A 25,600-nucleotide genomic window follows, 5' to 3' on the forward strand; every position below is an offset into this window, starting at 1 on the left:
TTTTTCCCTATCTGTCATTTTCCCAATGAAAACATACAAATATAGCAATCTCCTTTTTGTCTCACTCCAGAAACATTCCATTATCCTTAATTTTTCCCCATTGTGAAGTAAATTGCAGCATAGGGGAGAATTTTTTTGGGGGGAGACAGTAATTTGGAAAGTGAGATAGGTAAAGGTTTGGCCCTTCACATCCCAAAAGTGGTCTGAGTACAAACAATGTTGCTTTTCCCAACACTTTAAGGGATGGGAGATCTCCCTTGTTTTAGGAATATAAGAAAAGCCATGGTGCTGGGTCAAATCAAAGATCTATCTAACCCAACATTCTGTTTGTACAGTAGCTAACCTGTTGCCTATGGAAATATACAGTTAGCAGTACATTGCCCGAATCCCACTAGTTAATCCCAATTAGGGTTGGCCTATTCAGTCAACTTTTGATTGGTGAGTCAAAATGTTGGTAAATCTCACTGATTCAAGGGGTATTCCCTAGCTGGGACTAACAATTGAATTACCAAGATTGCAGCTGTACCCTCCATCTCCCTTGCAATTGATATGCAAAGCTCATTGTGGTGAACTCAAACTATTCTGATTAGTAGTCATTGATGTCTATAACCTCCATTAATATTTCCAATTCCCCTTTAAAGCCACCCACCTTTGCAGTCATAACTACATCTTGTGACACTGCATCTCACTGTTTTACTGCATGTTGTGTCTTATTTAAATTGGCCCTAAACCTTTCCTAAGAATGTTTTATTATTTCTCTATTGTCATATCAGGTAGGAAGCATGAAGCTCAGAGTAAGAGCTTTGTATATACAGTCCGTCCTTGCCTTACGCGGGGGATCCGTTCCGGATCCCGCCGCGTAAGGTGAATTCTGCCTATGCTCGAGCCCCATTGTAAACAATGGGGCTTGTGTGCGGCGGCGCAGCGGCGCGCGGGGTGCAACGGGCGCGTGCGCCATTCAATTGAATGGGACGCACCCCCTTCTGCCCGCGTGCGCCCCGCGCTTGAGCAAATATGCTCAATGCCGCGTATGGCGCGCCCGCGTATGGCGCGGAGCTCGCTGTACCAGATTTCACAACTTTATGAGTATCAAAAAATTTCTGAGGTACTCTCCCAGTTGGAAAGAGTCTTTTACTTTCATTTCACTTTTAGGTAACATTTTAACAACAACAACAACTAAGTGAAAAGAATCTCAGAGTCAAGAATTGTGATGAAGCTCTGTTTCAGATGCTAGATGAAGCTATTGATAGAGCTGTACAGTTAAATCTAATTAAAGTTTATTTATTTGTAATGCAACGCTCTGTATTTCTCCATCAGAGTGTTAACTGTGCAGTTTTCAGATGTTCCTGAACTGCAACTCCCAGCATTCCTCACCACTGGCTGCAATGGTAGGGCTCTGAGGGGACGTTTGTTATATCTGGAGGCTACACAATTCCTTCCCTTTCTCTCCACTGATGTCCATAATTATGCAAGATTTTAGCATGCAGTGCTTACCTCCCGTTAGCATGAGGGCCACATTTACACATACAGTTGTCATTGTCAGCATCTTTGGTACTAAAATCAGCCCCATGGGTATCAGGCTGCTCTGTTTTCCTGCTGTTCCTGAATGACCCTTTAGATAGAGCCTAAAAGAGAAAGAGGAATGAATCAAACACAGCTTCAAGGACACCTACTTGACTTCTCTGTTCTGAGAACAAAATCTGGAAGATGTTTGAAATCCTGGGAAACACTAGGAGTCACTGAAGAAATATGTCAGCCATACATGTTCACATCTTTTTTTTTATAAAAAAACTCTCCTAAAGTTTCTCAGACGTTGCCACTATTGAAAGAGTTTGTTTACTTGGGTTTTGATTTATATCCCACTTCATCCAGTGGCTTGACAGACACTCTACAAATTGTCCTATCTAATTAAAAAAAACTCAACACACACACTCTGTTACACATTTCCTGTTCACTTACACTTCTGTGGTTATGTGATGGGTTTGTATGCAGTCAAGAGTTCAGTACAAATCTAAATTAAAAAGTTCCATAGAGCCACAGGCAGAATGGAAGCATCCTTCCATCATCATGATCATCTCATTATGTGTGGTGTGTGTGGTTGTATCTTACACTACAGAATTAATGCAGTTTGATACTCCTTAATTGCAATGGCTCAGTGCTATGGAATGATGGGATTGTAATTTTATGAAATATTTAGCCTTCTCTGCTAGAGGTGCTGGTGCCACAAGAAACTACAAATCGCAAGATTCCATAGGAAGGAGCCATGACCACTATCTCAAATTGCATTATTCTGTTTGTGGGGTGACCTTGATCCCATATTTCAGGCAAATATAATAATTTGTTATCAATAAATAATTATAAATAAATTATAAATTTAGCCTGTAAAACCCACAAAAATGATAATTTCCTCATAAAATTTTGCTACCAATAATAATTAGGGAAAAAGCCTTGGGCAGGTTTATAAACTTTCTAAAATGTAAAGGAAGGTGAGAAGAGGAAGACAGAGGAAGGAATCAGACACCAAGCGAAATAGAAATAGCGAACAGGCCTGGCATCCGGTTTTGTATTACTGTTGCTTGGTTCTTATAAATAAGCACAGGTCATAAGGCCAAGTCTCAAGTTTGTCATTTACTAATTCCGTTTCAGGGTCATCGCCCATCATGGATTAAAAATGTCTCCCCACCTGCAAACGTATGTTTTAAGCCCAGAACAGAAGAATTTGTGAGGACTGGGAGAGTACCTTGAGCAATGACATGGTTAGCCTTTTCCTGGGAAGGGTGTGCTTGGCAGGTTGTGCTGTTGCCTGCATAATGTGCCCACTTCCATGGCAGCAGTTTTGCTTGCGAGGTGGGTTTTTGTGTACAGACATCCAGGAGTGGGACAGCATTAGAATGGCCAATCACGATTTTTTTTTTTAAAGTGACCTCTCCCCTTGCGTGTGACCAGTGGCAGTGAAAGGAGCTTCTGCACTCCGTCATGGGCTAACAGTCACCAATACTCACCTAAACATTATGCTAAGCCCACCTCTCTGTACAAACTTTCTTATTTCAGCAATCTATTTTTGGAAATACATTTTGTTTATTATTATTATTATTATTATTATTATTATTATTATTATTATTATCCTTTATTTATGAAGCGCTGTAAATTTACACAGCGCTGTACATGCAATCTTTTAGTTAGACGGTTCCCTGCCCTCGGGCTTACAATCTAAAAAGACATGACACAGAAGGAGAAGGGAGTGGTGGAGGGAAAGGGTAAGTGGTCCAGCAGTTCCTCTCTACCTCCGAGGCCTGGACCAAGGCAGATGGACTGGAGGGAGGGCTTGGTTTCAAAATGGAAGGTTAATCTTCATCCAGGGAAAATACATACTCTCAAGTAGGATAATACATATACAATACATAGCAATACAGGAAATGGTTCGATAAACAGGCAACAAAAGAACATCAGATAGTAAGCAACAATTATGCAATGCCTGGGAAGGCTTCTCTGAACAGGAAGGTTTTCAACTCTGTTTTGAAGCTAGTTAAAGAAGCGATGGCTCTTGCTTGTGGGGGAAGAAGGTTCCAGGAGTGAGGGGCAGCAAGTGAAAAGGGGCGAATCCGGGATGGGGCAGAGGAAATCCTTTGTTGCAGAAGTAGTGCCCTCCAAATAATGCTGGGCTGCAACTTACACCAGCCCTCACCAGCATAGCCAAGACCTGGAGTAGCTATAGTGAATATGATATGGGGCTATTTTTTTTTAATTAATTAAGATCCTGGACCAGGAAGCGGTACTGTACATTTCTTGCAGGTGGAACTACAGGTTCAGTCTCCCTTATCCAAAATGCTTAGGACCAGAAGTGTTTTTGGATTTTGAAGTTTTTCAGATTTTAGAATATTTGCATATACCTAAAGAGAGATCTTGAAGATGGGACGCAAGTCTAAACATGAAATTAATTTATGTTTCATATATATCTTATACACATAGCCTGAAGGTAATTTTATACAACATTTTAAAATAATTTTGTGTAGGAAACAAAATTTGTGTAAATTGAACTGTCAGGCAGCCAAGGTGTCACTATCTCAACCCTTCGTGGGGACAGTTTTGGATTTTGGAATATTTTGGAATTCCAGATAAGGGAAACTAAACCTGTATGGCATTATCTCCTCCTTCATGGCCCTAAATCTACCTTTTTAGCCTCTGCTTTTCCTGTAGTTGGATGCAAAGCTTCAGTTCTATGACTCCATCTACAGAAATAGAACTGGATATTTCTCCATGGTTTTCCTTTCCAGTTTCCAATATATACCTGGAGGGAGCTTTGGTAACTAAAAGGTGGATTTGGAGGATGAGGGATGATAAGACATAGTGTAGTTCTACCTGGTGGAACTTATACTACATATTCCTGATTTAGGATCTGTGAATGATAAAAACTACAGGATCCCCATCCCGTATTCAATCTAGCAACCCTAAAGACCACATAATTCTCACCCTCGATGAACTGTGTTTCACCAAAGATCTATCAATAGCTGTGCGCACCCTTGCCAAAAATTACACATAGTCCACAAACATTCAAAGGAGTGGAACTGGAAATCTTTGATATATGCAGGACATTTTGTTAGAAAAAATATAGTCAAAGTTGTGATAAACAGAAGGCAGAGGAAGCTCCAAAAACAAGGCCAAGATAAAATAACTTGGAAAATGTCAAAATAGGGAAAGTCTGGAGTGTGTTTATTTAAAAAAAAAAAGAAAGAGAGAAAGAAAGAAAGAAAGAAAGAAAGAAAGAAAGAAAAAGCTTTATGAGGTACTGCTGAAATGTCATGCCAATCAGATACTGTTTTCTAAAGCAATGCACAGACTAGTTTGAGAGCAATATATTTAAAAGCATTCTGCTAGTTTGTATACAATTATTTTCATGGCTCCTCGAATACTGTGTATAAACAAATGAAACTGAGATTCAAGCCTCTTAGATTTACTGCATTTCCACACTGATGGTGGTAAATGATCTTAACTTCTTTCCCCCTTCAGAAGAAAATAAACTCCTTCGGAGTAGTGCTGATAGAAAAACAGCTCTTCATCATGATATCTACAAGCTTATTTTAAACTGTCACAAATTATCAGTACATCACCCTTGCCAGATTCATATAAGTCAGTATTCAAAATACTGAAATTTGACTGGAAGATTCCACATTAATGTAATATGTATAAATAGTAGAGGCAAAGTAGTCTAAGAGCCTATATTTACTTACCAAACCCAGTGTTGGCCTGTGAGCAGAGCCAGGATGCAGCATCTGCATGCTGGACAACCTAGCCCCACCCCCAGGGTACCATTTTGGCGTGCACTGGTCTACATAGCATGTGCCATCATGGTGCAGCTCCAGCGCTGCATCTACACGATGCAGCTCCAGAGTGGCACCATAAAGCCACACTGCCACAGCTATGGTGCCCCTTGGAGAGCTGCTTTTTGTAGCTGCTTTTTGTGCTCTCCAGAGGTCAGATTTGGGCTGCAGCACGTGGTTGCTGCAACCCTGATCCAGCCAGTACATGGGCGGCTGCATGCTGCTCATCTGTACAGCCCCTAAGTTGCTTTTTTCAGAGTACGGTTTCTATAGGCCCTCAACCAGCATGGGGATACTTGGATCTGCCATACAAAAAAGGAGCATCTCCAAGCTTGGAACAAGACACAATATGGGAGATTCATAGATAGGATGTGAAAATACTGTCAATCTAATTTTCTCTGAATTTGTTAGAATCCCAGAAGTTCTCATCCTTACCTAGTTCTACATCAAGTTGCAAGGCTAACTTTTGTTTCTGTACCTAAATTTATTCACATTTTCCCAAACTGTACTCATTGATTTATGCAACTCCATTAACACATTCATTTTTAAATTTTTTTTACAAAAGTCAATCTCTAGCATCTCCCATTAATAGAGATAAGGGAGCACAGCAGGTATGGATGAATCCCCTACCCAAGTGAATTATTCACTAGGTTTCTTCTTGAAGGTAGCAAGGAGTCTTTAACAATCACAGCATTTATATTTCAGGAGTTATTCTGCACAAAATTCACAGTTGTGTTAACCTGACCTGTACTAAGATGTGGTCACAGTCTGAAAGGAGATTTAGCAAACAGACATCCTGGAAGGTCTAACATGAAGCAGCCTTTACCATTTGGAATGACCAGCATATAGGGCTGTCTGTGTGTGTATTCAAGATAATATTCTTCCTTTCATATCCTGCTTTTTCTCTGAGGTCTGGAGAAGAAAGGCCTGGTCTTGAGATCTCAGAACCCTAACATGCTGCTAAGTTGGACTGGAGCAAATGTGTGTAAAGCATTCACATTCCAGATACAGAATGTTTTTTCTAATACCTTGCTGAGAATCTGCATTCAGTTAACGCTGCTCCAGGAACTAGGACCCGGAGCAATGGAGGCAAACTACAGGAAAAGAGATTCCACCTCAACATTAGGAGGAACTTCCTGACAGTAAGGGCTGTTCGACAGTGGAACAAACTCCCTCGGAGTGTAGTGGAGTCTCCTTCCTTGGAGCTCTTTAAGCAGAGGCTGGATGGCCATCTGTTGGGTATGCTTTGATTTGGATTTCCTGCACGGCAGGGGGTTGGATTGGATGGCCCTTGTGGTCTCTTCGAACTCTATGATTCTATGAACACCCTGAGTGAGCTGCCTTATCTGAATCATAATTGTCTGCCACCATTGCCTCACAGTTAAAACATTTTTTGAAAAAAAAAGTTCTCATTATTTTTTGTCCATGATAATACAATATTATGTAAAGTAAAGTTATTGTTTCAAATGGGCTTGTAAGAGAGATGTAAATTTTATTGCTTGCTTTGCTTTTGATCATTTTTGCAAGGTGGCACTACTTGGATGATCCTTAACTCAGTTTTTAAAAAGTGTTACATTCCCATTGTTTCACCACTGCACAAGCAGAACTATAAATACTTCCAAAAACCTTTGCCTCTGTTCTCTTCATCTTGAATTCTATCTATACTAAAATAAGGCATGGAATCATTAATCTCTAGTAGAATTGGTTTATCTTTGCTTGCATCCTCTGACAGTATATTCCCTAAAATCATCTGCTTCAAATGTATATGAAATGTATTTGTTTCATGTATTCATTTCTATAAAACATCTGTACTAAACATAAAATGGCATGCAAATCCTCACCATCACCAAAGTGGAAGGTAACCTGCGGTGGGGAGAAGGGGTGAGGAAGGCGGTTCATGGGCCAAGCCAAGCCAAACTCCCTCAGTCACGTCCTCCTACTTCCCCAGGACAGGTCCTACATTTCAGCCTCCCATCCAGGAGGAATCCCTAGAAGCGTGGCATTTACATTTGGAGCAGGACTAAGAAGGATGGCTTCCATCATCCCCTCCACACCCTACATGTTTTCTTGAATGTGTTGCCACTTGTGTCACCAATGATGTGTAGATGATTGACATGCATTTCGAAGTGGCCCAACCTAGTGGGAACAACAATTGTGCCAAAAAAGAAGCGAATACATCTGAATAATGAAAAGATCCTCTTTCATAGTAGAAACAACACCTCAACTGGAATCACTTCACCGACCCAGAGTGAAAATGAATCACAAACCAGTTTAAATGTAAGTGGGAATGAGCCCTAAAAGTGGTAGCACCATTAAGACTTTTTTTTTAGTATGAGTTTTTGTGGTTATAAACTGAATTCTTCAGATGCAATACAGAGCAATATTAAAGCCACAGGTTATAAAGCATATTTATACAATAGTTGCTTTATAACCTGACACTTTAATGTCACTCTGTACTGTATCTGAAAAAGTGGGTTTATATTAACAAAAGCTCATATTATAATAAAAACCAATTAGTCCTGAATGTGCTACCACATTTGTTTTCCCCTCCCCACCCCATCTTCCTTTTTATGCTGCAAGAAACTAGCACTGCTCCTTCTTTGAAAACTATTTAATAGCTCATAAACTCTTTAAATCCCCATGGGAATTAAAAAGGGTTCACCTGGCACAGAAAGGATCATAATGTAGGCACAAGATGGCTTTCTCTGACAATACAAGTTGGTGTGCCAACAGGGAAAGGGGCTTTCCCCTGGTAACCACCTGCTGAACTTTAACTGGGAGAGCTTTTGGAGACAATCATCTTAGAGATGACCTTAGGCTTTGTTGTTCTTACCCTCATTTCTGTCATTTGAGCCTGAAAGAACATGATTTGCCCAAGGTTACCAAGTGAGTTTCCAAAGCCAAGCAAGGATTTGAACCCTAGTCTCCTGGAGTCTTTGTCCAGAACTCAAACCACTACTCTACACTGGGTTTGGTAAGTAAATATGGAAGAAGGCAAGATTTCAGGCATGTACGTCAAGAAACGAGAGCTCATTATTTAAGGCAAAAATTATTTTACACTTATAGTAATGCAATTCTTGTCTAACATCATGCTCATTGTAATGTCTGCTATAAAACACACACACAATAGGGTTTAAATGATTATGGAAAGGTTTTCCATGAAGTTCTTTCTGCATGCATCACAAAAATGCATGTGGTCTCTGTTCTGAGAAACAGTCTTTGAACCCAGCATTCAACAAAATCAAAGAACTGAGATGGAACCTTTCAATAAAAGTTTTGTAATAATGATGTCTTGCTAAATGAAAGGAATTTCCAGACATTACAAGTTACTGACAGAGAAGGCATTGCACAAACAGATGCCAGGGAACAGAACTAATTCTGACAAATCAAACAGAGAAGTGAATATGTCTGTTCCTCCCGTTTACTATTGAACCATTCAACTCCCACTGGTGAACATTTTAGGAAACTATCTGATATTTCCTAATTTGTGTTGCAGATTTCCGCATTTATTCCAGGGAAGTTATTCTACTATCATCCTTGTTGGATTCCAGTGGACTAAACTCTATTATTCCATCTGGTCTTTGGTTTTTAACATTGGTTCTTAATGCTGACTTTTATCTGATTTTTAAAAAAATGCTTTGAACATTTTTTTAAAAGAATCATAAATTACTTTAGGGGGCCTGATGGCATAAATAAATTTAACAACAATAATAACAACAACTTCAATCTGTATATTCTAATGAGCTGAAGACACTTGTATTGGTGAGATTTCTTGTCCATTTTAATGAGGAAGACTGCTTCCTTTGCATTCCTCACTGTACTTGCTGTACTGACCTCTCCACTGGTATGAATGGGGAACTCTGCCATGATGCTTTTCAGACATCAGCCTTATATAGGAATTTAGCTGTACACATGAAGATCCAGAGTGCCTGTAAACAGATCAAGTCAGGAGTACTCCAGACCCTAAGGTTTCAGGACACAAACTTGAAACATAGAGATGACCTCTTGTGGTATCACGGGAGATGGATCCTGGTGATGTTATAAGGTTCATGTTACAATGTGCATCCTTTGGCAATGTCACTAAGTACTGTATCTTCAGCATCAGCCATAGCTGCTCGGGGTATGTCATTCAAATACAAATCACTGAGAATAAAAAATGGAGAATGCACGTGCACACTGACTTTTTGAGGCAGCCCTGAGGACCACAGAAAAATGCCTAGAACTTGAGATCTGACAATCCTATCTCCAGTAAAGGAAGGGTTGAGGTGGAAGGCACTTTTTGACCAATATTTCCTTCACTCAACAGTCCCTGAGCTTTTTGAACTCTGATCTAAAAGACTGAGGGATCCTCTAGAATGATCTAGAAAGTGTAGACAAATGGCGAGTTCATGAAAATCACCTCATGAAAGTTTCCTTAGAAGGTCAGTCCCCTCCATGAATGGAAGATGCCGCCTTGGATCTAACCAATAGTTTCTAGAACTATGTCCATGATACTGAGATCCTTTTTGCCCAAACACTGTATTTCCCTACAGTGTTAAGATGAATCATACATTGGCTTTATATGGTTATTTAATAAAATTTATATGAAAATGTCTATCATCTTGCACACAGAGAAGCATTTACTGTAAAGCAGTGCTTCTCAATTATTTTCTGTCATGCTCCCCCCTAGGAAGAATAAAACATTTCACGCCCCCAGCGCGACTGTAAATAGTATTTGCCGAGGTCAAACGAGCCCCCCTTTACGGGGCCTCACTCCCCCCTTTATGGAGCCTCGCGCCCCCCCCCTGGGGGGCGCGCCCCACTATTTGAGAAGTACTGCTGTAAAGATAAAACAATGTTTGAACAGTCATTACTAAAAGATTGGGGAACTGACTAATTTATCTTCTTTGATCTCCTACCCTTTGCTGTTTATAGTCATGACATTCTTCTATCCCATTTGGGAATTGGGTTATGATTTCTTTACTGCTAGTGACTTAATTATGCTACAGAGATCGCCTACAATGTAGATGAAAAAGAATGAGACTATACAGTCGAACCTTCTTATACATGGATTTCTTATACATGGATTCAAGCATCCACAGTTTGAAAATGTTCAGAAAAAGTATACATTTCAAATATCAAACCTTGAAAAGAAGTGTTTTTTCAAGATATGACAGAATCCACATCAAGGAGTGTGTGTACTTGATGAAGAATCTCAAAAGGATAAACCTGGATATTTTAAAGCTCCTTCCCAAATTTGATTTCTTCATGGGTGGATTTTAAACATCACAGTGTGCTTAAAAATCAGTGACAAATGGGTTGTAGCTTGATAACTATAGCATCAGATTTTGATAGTGAGAGATGCATATTAAAATTGTAGGGTCCAAGAGTTCATTTCAAATACAGATATTTTCTGAGTACACTCATCCCTCCATATTTGCGGCTTTGATATTTTGGGTTTGATTATTCACGGATTTGATTAATATGTTCTCTCTAGGAATCTCTAGGTCCTCCAGTGCAACTCTATGGTCAACTTTAACTAAAAGTTGCACTAAAAGACCTAGAGATTCCTAGAGAGAATACTCTACTAGGCATTTGTAGCTCCTCCAATGCAGTTCTATGGTCAGTGTCTGTCAGACGTTGACCACAGATTTTCACTGGAGGATCTAGAGATTCCAAGAGAGGTGTCCTCTGAGGTAAAAACATGGTGTCCTCTGAGGTAAAAACATGGTGTCCTGGGAATCCTGGGAACTGTAGTTTTGTGAGACATTTAGCTTCTCTGTTTTACTGTTAGAGAGCTCTGGTCCGAGGATTCCTTAGCTGTGAGCAAAGGCAGTCAAAGTGGTTTCAAACTGGATTACAGTCAGCCCTCCTTATCCATGGATTTTTTATCCATGGATACAAGCACCCCCGGCTTGAAAATACTTTAAAAATATACAAATTTCCATAGGCAAACCTTGATTTTGCCCTTTTATATAATGGATACCATTTTACTATGCCATTGTATTTAATGGGGCTTGATTTTGGTATCCATGGGGGATCCTGGAACCAAACCCCAGGTGATACCAAGGGCCCATTATATTTTTGCAGTGCATTTTGGACCATAGTGTTCAAAATCTGCATTGGAACCAAAATGTACTAGCCATAGTTTCCAGGGTTCTGTAATCATGGCAAACTCTGGTTTACTCCAAGTAGAAAAGGAGTGACAGAATGTAAGCATATGAATCTGACTTCTGTTCAAAACAGTCAAGTCGTATCTGAAGTAGGCCATATGGTATGCAAACACACTTTTTAAAAAATCCCAGCAGTTCAAATCCTTTAAATTTCCAAGTATTACTTTTTGGCATTCTCTGATTCAGTCCCAGAAGTTCCTTGACAAAGAGCTTACATTTAAATGTACGATACATTCAAGAAATACAAAGGACATTCCTGGAAATGTTTATAGTAATTTCAAATAAATAAATAAATAAAATCTTGGAAACCTTGCTTTGCTTTCTAAGGACATCATGTGGGTTTCAAAAAGTGCCAGGATGAATTATGTGGCACCAAGACCACATTTAGAAAAACACAAACAGCCTGCTAAACATATTTTTACTCCCATGGCGTCATTTGTGGCTGACAGTTAGATATGAGTGAAAGGTTCACTCACTGTCATCTATTTATAATCTGTACTCTTAGTCGGTGCCACAATGGCCAGGATAGGCGGGTTCAGCATGAACCCTGAATGCTTCATTTTCCCTTTGACAAATCAGGGTCATGACCTTATAAAAAATCTGCAGTTCAGAATCAAGACTCCACCAGTTCAAAACAGATTCAAGATCTCAGTACATGGACTTCAGTTATTGCTGCTAAAGGGTGTAATAAAGGGTAAATAATGACTTGTACAATTTGCTCTGCAGCAGACTGTCCTGGTAAACTTTGCAGAGTCAAGTATTTGGCAGGTCTTTATTTTACATCCAGTAAAGCACAGCTATCATGAAATGGCTTGTGCATGGAATTTTCTAAATCACTGCATTATTAAGAACAGTCTTAAATCAGCAATGAGAAAACTATGGCCCTCACAATATTGCTGAAATCCAGCTCCCATCAAGTGCAGCTAGTACATCCAGTGATTAGGAATGATTGAAGTTGTACTGCTATAAGGAAGGGGGTGAATACTGTATATCAAGAAGCCAAGCCCTTCCTCCAGTCCATCTGCCTTGGCCCAGGCCTCAGAGGTGGAGAAGATCTGCTGGACCTGATCCTATTCCCCACCACCACTCCCCTCTCCTTTTGTGTCGTGTCTTCTTAGATTGTAAGTCTGAGGGCAGGGAACCGTCTGACTAAAAAATTTATGTACAGCGCTGTGTAAACTTACAGCGCTTTATAAATAAAGATTAATAATAATAATAATAATAATATACTATGGCAGGAGGCCTATTGTAGAGTTGCCTGCAGATATTAAATGACAGCCTTTTTTTTTAATGAGTGGGGTGAGGGTTAGAAATGATGGATGGTGAATGAGTACATCCTCTCACTGTCAGCATATTGTGTGAATTGGGATTTGATGGGATTAAGCTATTAAGTTTATAAACTTCTCAAAAATAATGGCAACAGCTTTCTTGTAGCAAAATAGCATATCTCAGTATTCATTAATTCTAGGAGATAGCTCACATATTGTTCCTTTGGACTCTTGTTGCTTCAGTGATAGAGCACCTTAGCACTGCTTCAAAACAGGCTTCTTGTTAATGGGCAGCAGATTAGATTACTGCACCTCTGGTGTCAAGAGAAGTGGGAGTAAGGACTCCCTGAAGCAAATTGAATCTTTTCGGACAAGTCATAGCAGCCCATCAAATGAAATCAAATAAATGCCTACATTTAGCACAAAGCAAAATGTACAAAACAGTCCATCTGTCAAACTCCTACTGTAGAATGAGCTCTGTGCTACAGTTGGTTGATCCTGCAGAAGTCCAATGAAATTTAAACTGTTCTTTTAGGAAACAGAAGAACTTGCTATGACTAGAGATAAAAGACAATAGAGGAAACCACTTCTCAAAAAGCCACAACTATCTGCCAATTCTAAACAAAGCCCAAAGTGAGTGGTAGCATTGCAACTCCAGTCAGCTTTGGACAGCATCAATAATTTAGGTCAATTCCACTCAGGCTTTTGATCAGAATTTCATATAGAAGATGCCTAAGGCTGCAGAATTAATCCAGTTTAACATTGCTTTAACTGTCACGACTTCATCCTATGGAACCCTGGGATTTGTTATTTGTTGTAACACCAGAGTTCTGAGAGCTAAATGCCTCACAAAACTACAACTCCCACAACTACATACTTGAGGGAACACCTTCTTACATATTGTCTGTCCCACAAATTAAGGTCCTCTGGGAAGAATTTATTACAGCCTAAAAAATCTAGGCTAACATCAGTTTCCCAGAGGGCCTTCTCTACTGCTGCTCCAAAATTATGGAACGATCTGCTGGAGGAGATACGTCACATTTCCACTCTGACAGCTTTTAAGAAAGCACTCAAAACTCCTCCCCAGATATAGAGATATAGAAATAATAATATAGATATAGATCTGAATACAAACCTGACACGAACATGATCACAATTATGAAAATGCCTCCTCATCTGCTTATTCTCCTCTAAATTCTAGTTGAATGTGAAGTCGAAGGCTTTCATGGCCAGCATCCATAGTTTTTTGTGGGGTTTTCGGGCTAGGTGGCCATGTTCTAGCAGAGTTTCTTCTTGATGTTTCACCAGCATCTTCATAGAATGTTTGCCTGGAAAAGACTTGGCTATATATATTGTGTGATCTGGAAAGGCAGGAGTGATTTACATGTGTATTGTTGGTTGCTAATGACAGTCCTCAAGGTGTGAGGGTCTGCACAAGAGGACTAATGTCTGCTTGATTAGTGCTCATTGTCTGCTGGGAAACACCTGACCCTGGGAGATTTCTCATTTGCATTTGTTGAGTCTTGATTTTGCTATTTTTCAGGACTGGTGGCCAAACCTTGTTTACTTTAAAGGATTCCTCTTTCCTGTTGAAATTGTCCAGGTGTTTGTGGATTTCAATGGTTTCCCTGTGCATCCTGACATGGTAGTGGTTGGCATGGTCCAGAATTTCAGTGTTTTCAAACAGTATTTTATGCCCAGGATGGTTTGTGGCATGTTCAGCTACTGCTGATTTTTCTGGCCAGCCCAGTCTGCAATGTCTCTCCTGTTCCTTGATTCTTGTTTGCACACTGCGTTTGGTGGTCCCTATGTAGATGTGTCCGCAGCTGCATGGTATTCAACATAGTTGAATGCTTTAATAGTTGGGTAGGTATAGGGTTTGTTTTCTTCTTGGATTTTATTGTAACTTTGATGTATTTTATTGTTGAAACCCGCCCGGATTCTCTGTGATAGGGTGGGCTAGAAATAAACTATTATTATTATTATTATTATTATTATTATTATTATTATTGCATAGCACTGAGCTATGGCAGTTAAACTGGTATCAAACTGGATTATTTTTGCTGTGCGGATGCAGCCCTAATAATCTTGATAGATGATTAGTGCTGGAGAAGTGACTGGGAGATGAGAGCAGAAACATGTTGCTTATGCTTAATATCTCAATGGCCTTTGATATCACCAAGCAGTATCCAACTAGAACATCTTCTTGACTTTTCATTTGGTGACACTGTGATACAGTGGCTCCGGCTAAGCCTTTGGTTAGACTTGAGAAGACAGTGCAAGGAGACCTATGTTCCACCCTTGGCCTTGTCAGGATGCCACAAGTCTCCATCTTCTCCTTTATGCTTTCAAGCAACCACATGAAACAACTGAGCAGAATAACTTAGAGCTTTGCTCTGAAGTGTTGTGAGTATGCAAATATTGATTGGTATTTGCATATTGAAGCAATTTCACCTTCTAACCCCATGGAATAAGCTTGATACTTCACAGCTGTCTGTGGGAAGTTTTAGGATAGATGGTGGAGGAAAAGCTCAAACTTGATCCAGGTTGGATGGTCCTATGGTTCAAGAAGTCTGATGTAGAACTGGCACTGCCCCAAAGAGCCAGCTACACAACTTTCTCATATTCCAGGATTTGGTACTCACTTTGAAGGTACAAGTGGACAGGAGTGTTATTTACCAGCTTGGCTCCTTCATTGACTCTGTCCTTATCTAGAGAAAGCAGATCTTGCTTTGGCAACACATGTGTTCATTATATCCAGGCTAATTACTAAAAAGCAATCTTATTGAAGTCTATCATTGAAGAAGCTTCAAATATGGTACAGCGTATGGCAGGGAACACATATGTAAGACTTCCTGACAGTTTTCATTAGAGGGCTTTTTTTCTCCAACCACATTATCTAGTAAATCCCAATGTGATTTTTGCTTGCAAAATCAGTGAGAAGTTTATATTCTGGTTTGTAGCATTTAAATCAAATACATCTGATGAATGTGAACTGAAATTTGAACATTCATTTCAGCCACATATTCTAATTTGAAACAAACACACATAAAAGTTTAAAACTACATTTAAGCCATGCCAGAAACAAATTAACATTCTCCGTGATTATACAGTCTTTTGTCCAACTCTCCTGATTTACTGATAAGCATATATGGAAGATTAATTTGGCGCACCAAATGGATATATATATATATATATATATATATATATATATATATTTCCCATTATCTAAAAGCTGTATCAATTCACAAATAAGAAATTACTCTTGCTTAAATGAATATCTATAGACAGTTTATCTATCTATCTATCTATCTATCTATCTATCTATCTATCTATCTATCTATCTATCTATCTATCTATCCATCCATCTATCTTGTCATACCTATCATTTGTTGAATGAAAAAGAAAGAAATAGTAAAGAATACACACACCAGATGAAGTGTTTTGACATGCAGGAAAAAAGTCATCCTATAGCACTCATTAGTAAATGCCACTTATTATCAATCAATAATCTAAGATTGATTGATTCACACTTTGTATATCTCATCTGGAAAAGATACATTTTGTTCTACCTTCTCAGAAAAAAAAAGACTTTGCAACGGCACGGTTTTGAAAAGTTAGGATATTTTTAATGTACATGTGTTCAGCATTACTGCCTTCAAATCAGAGGTTCCTTGGGCTAATAAAAAGTGGTAGAGAGAAGGAAATACAAACAGTGGGGAGAATAAACAGAACACTTCTGAAGTCACCAATTGGGAGTGATCCAGGTTGAATCAAAACTTTCTATAGTGTATTACAGAACAACATAAAAAAATGAATTCCCATATTTTCTTGGACATTGTTGATCCACTGCAGAGCCTCTGAATCTGTATATCAGTGATTGGACCAAAATGCTGGAGCAGTGTTGTCTTTTGATAAGACATCACTGTAATAAATACACACAAAGTATTTCATTTTCTTGAGCTTCCCACCACGAACTTTTCAAGTTGCCCCCCCCCCCCCCAGGGCTCCTTAACTAATGCTTAAACAAATTTGGAAAACAGTATCTTTAGTTACCGATATGATTCCTGATGGAAATGATGGCATACAAATTTAATCTGGTTCTTTCTTACTGTATTATGTACCCTTGTTAACAGAATATTGGATGCACAGTCATTATCGCCAGTAATAGTTTCCCCAGGAAGAACAATTGTTTGCTTGACTGAATGACCACCGAAAAACAATGGTTTCTCAGGACATATACTCAATGTAAGCAACATGGCTAAAAGAAAGCATTAGCATGAGGGAAGTTTATCATGGCGTACTTTAGCTGAGAACTTGAGCCTGCTAAATACAACACAAGCCAATTAATGTCATCCCATCCAAGACATGAACATTTTCTGCTCTGGGCCAGCTGTTTAACATCTTGTCTTAAGGTTTACTTTCCTCTTTAGTTCTTCAGCCAGCTCATGCAGGTGTCCTAAACTTGGCAAGGAAAGTGAGACTTTTAAAACTCATGAGGCGGGAACAAATTCATAGACTAATGCCTTGATGATCATCACTGTTTTCTTTTTTATAAAATGCTGAAAACAGACTATTGGCAAAGCATCAAGCTCTCAGGGTGAATAGATCTGCATATTTGTTAATCACTTCATTATTTCAGCAGCAGTTAGACCCTAAATACTGATGAAATAATGAAGTGTATTGCCATTATGCAAACCTACTCTCGCTGGAAGGCTGATATTCAGCCAGTGCTAGATTTTAGAATGTGAACCCCTAAAGGACTAACACCCCCTCTCCTCCTCTCTTGTTCTGCTTTGTAGCATGCCCCATACGTTGATAGCATTTATTAAATAGATCCACTGGGATGGGTCCAAACTTTGTTGTATTTAGTTTTGACTGAAATTACTGTTGCCTTGACTTAAATCTCATTTATTTTGTTTAACGGACAATCATAATAACATCAACAATATCCTGTTGCCTGTCTAAAGTAATAATTTTAAAGCAAATAGAAAGCTGCTTAAAATCTAGGTCCTATCTAACCAAATTAGTCATAAAAAAGTTATGTCCTATTGTATGATTGAAAACAACAATATTATATTGGTCACTGACAACTCATTCAATTGGACTTAGTGGGAGATACAGCCAAAATCCTACGCAGGTTCATTTGACAGAAAATGAACTCACTGAGCTTGGGAGAAATATACCTTATATCATCTCAGATTATTTGTCCATCTAATTCAGTAGTATCCCCTCTGAGTGGCAGTAACTCTTCAGAAGAACATAAAAAGGGCTCTGCTAGATCAGAATATGGGTCTATCTTGTCAAACATTCCATTCCTGCAATGATCAGTCAGACACCAATGGGAAATTCTCAGACATAAGGACATCGTCCATCACATGGGAGCAACTTATGTCAAAAGTAATATAGATCCATTGTCCAGGTGATGAATTCTCAAATAGTTATCCAGGTGAGACATAAGTATAATAAAGTGATTTCCAACTGCTTTGAAGGCAGGGCATTTAGACAATACACTCTTCAAAAGCAGCTGGAAATTGGACTGAAGCCGCACCACAGGGCTAAAAACCAGAGGAAAGAGAAGCTGGGATAGTACAACTCAAGGTGGAAAATGTGCATCTTGGTTTCTACATATAAGTGCCTGGACATGAGTGTGGAGCTGTGGTAATGGAAAGAAATAAAAATGTGACAATTACCAGAAATTTCCTTTTGCAGTACATCCATTCTATTAAAGAATTTTACTGCTGTTTCCTCTGCTAGAAAACACTGATCTTGTAAAAAAAAAACATACAAAGAGTTGGGGGAGGGGGTTGGACACAATTACAATATACACAAACCAGACAGTTCAACAAGGGGGCATGGGTGAAGAGGGTGAAGGAAGCATGTATTTGGGGGGGGGGGGCACCATGATTGTACTTTGCCAATGTATTATTCACACACTGATGCACCGATGCCCTGTAACAGTGGAGCATGGCATGTATGACTATAGAGTTCATCACACGGGGCCCAACCGTTCCTGAAGTGTGGCCCAAGTGTTTCAGAAGTGCTGGAGGTGGGATCATCCGTTGTGCTTCTGAAATGTCATAGAGGCTTCCCACTTTCCTTCCATCACAGAAGCATTTGCTTCTGTGATTTGGAAAATCCATTTTTATCAACAGAATCTTTCATTAATAAAAATGGCTTTTCCAAGGCTTTCTCATGAATGCTGCTGCTGCTGCTGCTGCTGCTGCTTCTTCTTCTTCTTCTTCTGAAAAGGAATGGGCCATTGCAAAGGGAGAGAAGGCACATTTTTCACCCTGCGCTCATAGTGAGGGGCATATAGTGATCCCAGTATGACGAGATGTTATTATATCACATAACCTCTGGTTTTATTTCTGACTGATTTTGGTAGATTGACCATGTGGGGGGGGGTGTCACTTTTTTATGTTAGGGGTGTGTAAGCTTGGGGGTGCTTCAGGGAAGCTTCATAGCCATAAAATGAGGCCTATTAGATTGCATGTTATCCATGGGCCACACTTTCCCCATCCCTGTTTCAAAGTATGTATTCCATCAAAGTAGACAATACTGAATTGTATCACTCATACAAGAAGCATCATGTAACTTCTAAGACTGCATCTACTGAAAAGTACCTTACATCTTTATAGTCATATGTGTGTGTATGTATGCATATTCATGTCACCTGTTAACTTATGGTGACCCCATGAATTTCATAGGCTTTTCTTAGGCAAGAAATAATCAGAGGTGGCACTGCCAGTTATTTCCTATGAAATATAGCATACAGCACCTGGTATCCCTTGGTAACTTTCGTCCAAGTACTAACTACATTTGATCCTGCTTATGTTCCAAGATCTGATGCAATTTGGTACCTTTAGAGAATTTAGTCATATTGTTAAGCAAATTTCCAACTAGTAATATATACAAAGTGAAAAATAGCTGGAGACAAAAACACCTGGACTCACCTGTAATTCTGCTTTTCACCTCCTATATAAAATCTGTCGTATTGTGAATAAGCCCGATTTCCTTCCCAGTCCATTAGTTCAATTCTTAGAGAATAGTGTCTTTGACTGGTGGTTATTGCAAAGATAAACTCATTCCCCAGCCAATATTCACCAGAAGGACTACCGAAACCCTAGAAGAAAATGAGTGAAACTCAACTTAATGATCTTTGCTTAGTCTACTGTAACATTTACATAATAGAAACTTCCATAATATTGTCAAGGAACTATCACTTAAAGAAAAGCATCTTTCATGATCGCAGTGATTATATTTCACTAATATCCACCACATTCTGGAGGCTGAGAATGCAAGCTTATGTTCTTGTTGAACTATTACCATACTTACTAATATGACTACATGAAACTGATGTCAATGGCTTGTCATGGGCTACTGTTCAGAACACAGTACTATTATATAATCCTTTTCTTCTAATTTGTTATAATAATGCTATTCATTAAGTAGCATTTCCAGATCAAATATTGTCTTTGCACAAGAACAGAAGTATATCTTGTTGGTGTGGCATCACTAAGTGGGTGCAGTGGTGTGGACCACACCAAGTGACAGCGCAGAAGAGGGGTGACAGTTGGCTGTGTCTCCTCCCCATCTTGCAGCAGGGAGGAAGAGGGCCCAGCACACCCCACCTCCCTGCCTAGTGCTGTTTTACTTGTCATTAAAGTGGCATTGGACAGGGGGGAAGAGGGTCCAGCACACCCCACCTCCCTGCCTGACTCCATTTTACTTGTGAGTAAAGTGGCACTGGGCAGGCGGGAAGAGGGTGTGGCCTTTTGGCCCTTCCCCCTGGAGCCCTTCCCCTCTGCACTGGGTGACACCCCGGATTGGAACACCACCACTATGTTAACCATGCTGTAAGTCCACAGAAATCAATAGAAGACTAGATATTGTTGTAGTTGTGTACCTTCAAGTCATTTCTGACTTATGGTGGCCCTAAGATGATCTTATCACAGGTTTTCTGGGGCTGAGTATGTGACTCATCCAGTGAGTTTCCATGGCTAAGCAGGGAACTGAACCATGATCTCTATAGTCCAGCGCTCAAATCATTACATTATGATGGCTCTCCAGATTAGATCTAGCTCATCCTTTTTTTTAAAAAAAAATACAGTAATGAAGAGTGCAAATTTCCACAAGCAAGCAGGAAAGATTGTGAGCTTTGGGTAATGCAAGAGACTGTTGCATAGTGGTCCAGTAATGTGATTTTTTTTGGGGAAAAAATGATACAGTGTAATACAGGTATTCCAACAAGGTGATATAAAAGAATTGTCAGGTATTTAAACGCCTAGTATATCTGCACTACATCTTTCAGCCTACTTGATATGTCTCTTACCAGCATGGCAGTAGATTATTCTTGTTCATATTTTTTGTCTAGACTGAGCATTTGACAGTCCATATCAGTATGGGCATTTGCCAGTGACACTGTGGGGCAGTTGGGATTGTATACCAACTACATAAATTGGTGATATGATTATGATCACTAGAAACTGTGGCTAAAAATATTAGTAAATATAAGGACATGCCAGAGGTTGTAAATTAGGAAGAACTGGTATACCAAACAATTTAGAAAATTGGGTTTCTTCTAAAAAATAAACAATCACCCTACTCCACTGTAATAATCAAAGTCAAAATATAGTGGATCCTTCCCATCCATGGGTGTTTGACTCTGGGTGCCCCATAGATGGGAAAAATATGGACTATTATGATCCATATTATTTAATGGGTGGTAATGTGAACATATCTGTGCCAATGAATTCATGTACATGTACCACCACTGAATAATATGGGGCATGGCGATCTGTAGGCAGTTGAATCTGTGTATTGCTAACTTGCTGATGAGATGGGCCCACTGTTGTGTACACAAGACAATGCTTATCAAGTATAAATATTTACCCAAATCTAAATAGGTTGTGCAACAAGATGCCTCACAATGGGGTGGAGTGTGGGAGCACCAGTCTGAGCCAGTTTGTCAGCTCTGGTGCCACAACAAACTACAATTCACAAAATTCCATAACATTGGTGTCAAACTGAATTATTTCTGAAGTGCAGATTATGTCAGAGGTCAAATTTGAGCTGGAAACTTCCCAGTCCATAGCTAGAACTCTTTACTATCTACAATTACATGTGTTTAAGGTTCAGAACTAGTCAAAGAGAGAATACCATAACAATGCCATTGCCACCCTCTTATGTTTTAGAGAGAGTATTATTTTTTAGCAAGCTCTGTTCAAATGAAATAAAAGTGCACAACATCAAAACATCTTGGGTTAGTCTCCCAGTAATGCCTCAAGTATTTCATTAGGAAAATGTGTACAGTTGCTCCATGGGATTATATGCTATGACAACAGTAGCCTCCAGATATTGCAAATATATGAACTTTTGTTTGATTGTAAGGTCCCCCTATATGCTGCAAGTAGCCTCCATGCTACAACAAAAATACTGAAACAATCCAGAATAGTTCAATATACAGCTAAATATGAACTGTAAAGCCAAAACAAATTCAACAGCATGAGTAGTTAAATTATGTGAGATATTTATTTTGATCGAAAACATGCCTCTCAGTCTAAACCAAATCCTTTTTCTCTTAACAATTGCATGCAAAAGTAGCTTCCCAGTAAAATCATTAGCAGGGAGTGTAGAATGGAAACAGTGAAGTGTGCATGACTAACTCCAAAAAACATGCCTTTGGAAGCCCTTTTTAAAAACAGAATAGAATAGAATTGAATAGAATCATGTAGTCCACACATTAATGACATTGTGTAGTGTTAAAAAGCCCTTTCATACTACACAATTTTGGCACTGTGATTCCACTTCAATTGCTAGGGCTCCATCCTGTGGGGTGGGGTGGGGGGTGAGTTGTAGTTTAGTGAAGCACTAAAACTTTCTGACTGAGGATTCTAAATACCTCCCCCTCCCCCCCCCCAAAAAAAAAAGTAAATACACAGAATTCTAGAGGATGGAATCATGGCACTTAAAGTGGAATCATAGTGCCATAGCTGGGTAAGGTGACTAACAGCCCCTTTTCTAGCTTTGACTCTGTGATGTACCTTGCATTTCTTCAGGGACTCTTTTGGGAGAAAGGCAGGATATAAATCGAATAAATAAAGAAATAATTTACACCTGGTACCCTTACACACATATACTGAGGTCACAGGATAAAAACAACTTATATGGGCATCTACGTGTTACCTTTATCATTGGAATTATACTCACAGTTGACTATTGCACAGAATTATTAGCTTTCCTATTTGTTAAATTTAGAGCACTCCATAGTATTTTGGCCAAGAAACCCAAAGAGAGATGTAGGATTAAATACAGCAGGCTATTTAGAATCATACAGATGGACAACACACTCCCTGCGGACAACATATGAATATTCGCTGATCCTCACTGAATTTACACCTCCAATTTTAACAACATAGCCATGGCAAAAGAGCCACTATGTTTTCCAAAAGCACAGAACATATGTAGCTACAGTCACTCCATGTATCACATGAAGGATCCATTCTGGGAGCCTTTGCATAATATGATTTCCCCATATAATCTGGAACCCTATTTCTCGTACCCAAAATGAATGACAAAGTGCTCTTCCTGGGCAATTTCTAGATACTTCATTGCTATTCTATGGTAGACCTCTGCCAGAGGCTGCCCATAAAGTCATGCTGGAGGACCTACAAATTTCTTTAGGCATTTGTAAGTCCTCCAGCATGACTCTATGATCAACTTCCAGCAGAAGCATATTAAAGAATTAGGCTGGAGGACCTAGAAAATACCTAGAAAGACCATATTTTCTCCAGTGCATGTAAGTGTATCCGTGTTATATGAGGTATAAACTCACATAACATATGGTCCTGCTAGAACTTGTTTTAAAGCAAACCCAGATTCCTGAAGGCTCACAGAAGCATGATTCTACTTTAAATTGAGAAGTATGATCCCCATGTGTTCTGAAAGGAAGCAGTGACTTTTCTGCTATCATGCTGACAAAATTTATCACACCCCAGTGGCATACTGTGGGCCCTGGAAGTATGCACAAAACTGACCAATCCTACACACACACACACACACACTATACATGACATGGGAAGACTATTAATTTAAATGCACAAAAAAAAAATTGCCCCACCAATTAAACCTTTCCCAGTTTCTAACATAAGTAGGCCACTTCTCTTATATGCTACAGATTATCTGCTTTCAGGAACAATAGTTGAGTCTGGGGCGAGTAGATGAAAAGTGCAGACTTAGTGGAGCCTTATTAATTCACTCCACCTAAGACACCCAGTGCAGGAATCTGGTCTATGTACAGTATTTCTCCCTGTGGAAGTGATACAGTTGTCTAACCAATTTCAAACCATTAGACGGCTTGGGTGGGGTGTAGGTGGAGAAAGATCAGTCCTGATTTCCCAGGGAGGAAAGAAGGAAGGAAGGAAGGTGGAAGGGTAGATAGGTGGAATATAAGGGAGAGAAACAAACATTAACATCTATTGCAAAAGATGAAAATAGCATTTAAAAAGTCTAAAATTTCTAACTTTTAACCCTGAATATCCTGCATCATTGGGAGAAGCCTATTGTGATATTTTCCCTTCCAGAATAGCAAACAGTATTGCTTTTTCTTTGAAAGTCAGGAGATACAAGGTCTTCTTAAAGCACAAGCTTTTCAGAGTGAATTTTCCAGATTTAATCCAAAACATATCTACTTTTTCCTGGGGGGTTGGGGGGGGGGTCCCTCATAGAACCCCAGAGAACCATAACAAGTTTATGTAGCAAGTCTTTATTTCATGCCCTCTAGATGTTTTAGATCATAGAATCATAGAGTTGGAAGAGTGGGCCATCCAGTCCAACCCCCTGCCATGCAGGAAATCTAAATCAAAGCATCCATGCTGGCTGGGGTACTCCAAAACACCAGGAAGGATGCCAAGTTGGGGATGGCTCATATAGACAATGCTGAAGGTCTCTTATCCATAGAGTCATCATAAACCTAAGCTGATGTGATGGCAACTAACAACAACAACAGGCCAGATAAACCAATGAATAAACTGGTAAACCACAGCTTAAGATTTTATTTGCTCTGCATTTTGGAAAACAGTCCAGTTCAGCTTGGACCAATGCAGAGTCTTGGAAGCTTGGAGAGATTTGTTCCAAATCAGATTTATTAATTCTGAAATCCAAATATTCACGGCTCCCTTTGACTATCAAGTCCCATGGGTTTTCATGGCACTATGTTCTGCCATTAGAGCCAATAGGGCTCGCCACCTGCAGATGCTGAAATCTGTCGATGGCAAGCCTGCAGCTTGTGTGGGTGGGTGCTTGGGTGTAACTATATTTTTAATGTTATTTTTAAAATTCTTTTTGCATAAGAGCTCATCACGGCTCTTTTTGGATCCGGGATTCTTCCGGCTTAAGGAAATGACCACTGGAACACTCCTGGAAGCGGGCATGGACCCAGGCTGTGTTTGGGAGGGAAATTCAGCAGCAAAAACCTTCTGATAATATCAGGATGCCACCCAAATTAAGCTTTAAGATGGATAGAAGTAAATTGATTTAGTAAGCCATGGGATAAGCTCCTTATTCTTATCTCTGTCCCTAGATAAACCAACTTTCCCACAAGACTCTGCATGGAAGGAATTCATTTGCCACTGCTTTGTTTGATTAACAAAGATTTCTGCCAGCAGATGAGAAATCAGCCATCTATAGTGAACAGCCAATGAGTTTATGACTAGGGTTGCCTGATGATGTAGACAGCATTTCAGCTTGGTTGTAAGCTTCCAAGGTAAAACTCCACTTGGAGCTGTCCAGTCTTGAATCTGACTTCTTTCTTTGCCTTGGATCTGAATTCTTGTCCTTCCTTGCTCTTAATTCATTCTAG

At 39.5% G+C, this 25,600-nt stretch overlaps 1 protein-coding gene across 1 annotated transcript in view; it reads right to left on the reverse strand.

The window, feature by feature from the left end:
• The window catches only part of LOC121929831 (nardilysin-like), a 356,364-nt gene that overhangs the window by 174,384 nt on the left and 156,380 nt on the right, over positions 1–25,600 (reverse strand). The window contains 3 exon segments of the mRNA XM_042465761.1: positions 1,495–1,576; positions 1,579–1,625; positions 19,695–19,864. Of these exon segments, the coding sequence (XP_042321695.1) occupies positions 1,495–1,576; positions 1,579–1,625; positions 19,695–19,864 (299 nt within the window).

The sequence above is a fragment of the Sceloporus undulatus genome, chromosome 4 (genome assembly GCF_019175285.1).
Source record: "Sceloporus undulatus isolate JIND9_A2432 ecotype Alabama chromosome 4, SceUnd_v1.1, whole genome shotgun sequence".
Classification (NCBI taxonomy): Eukaryota; Metazoa; Chordata; class Lepidosauria; order Squamata; family Phrynosomatidae; genus Sceloporus; species Sceloporus undulatus.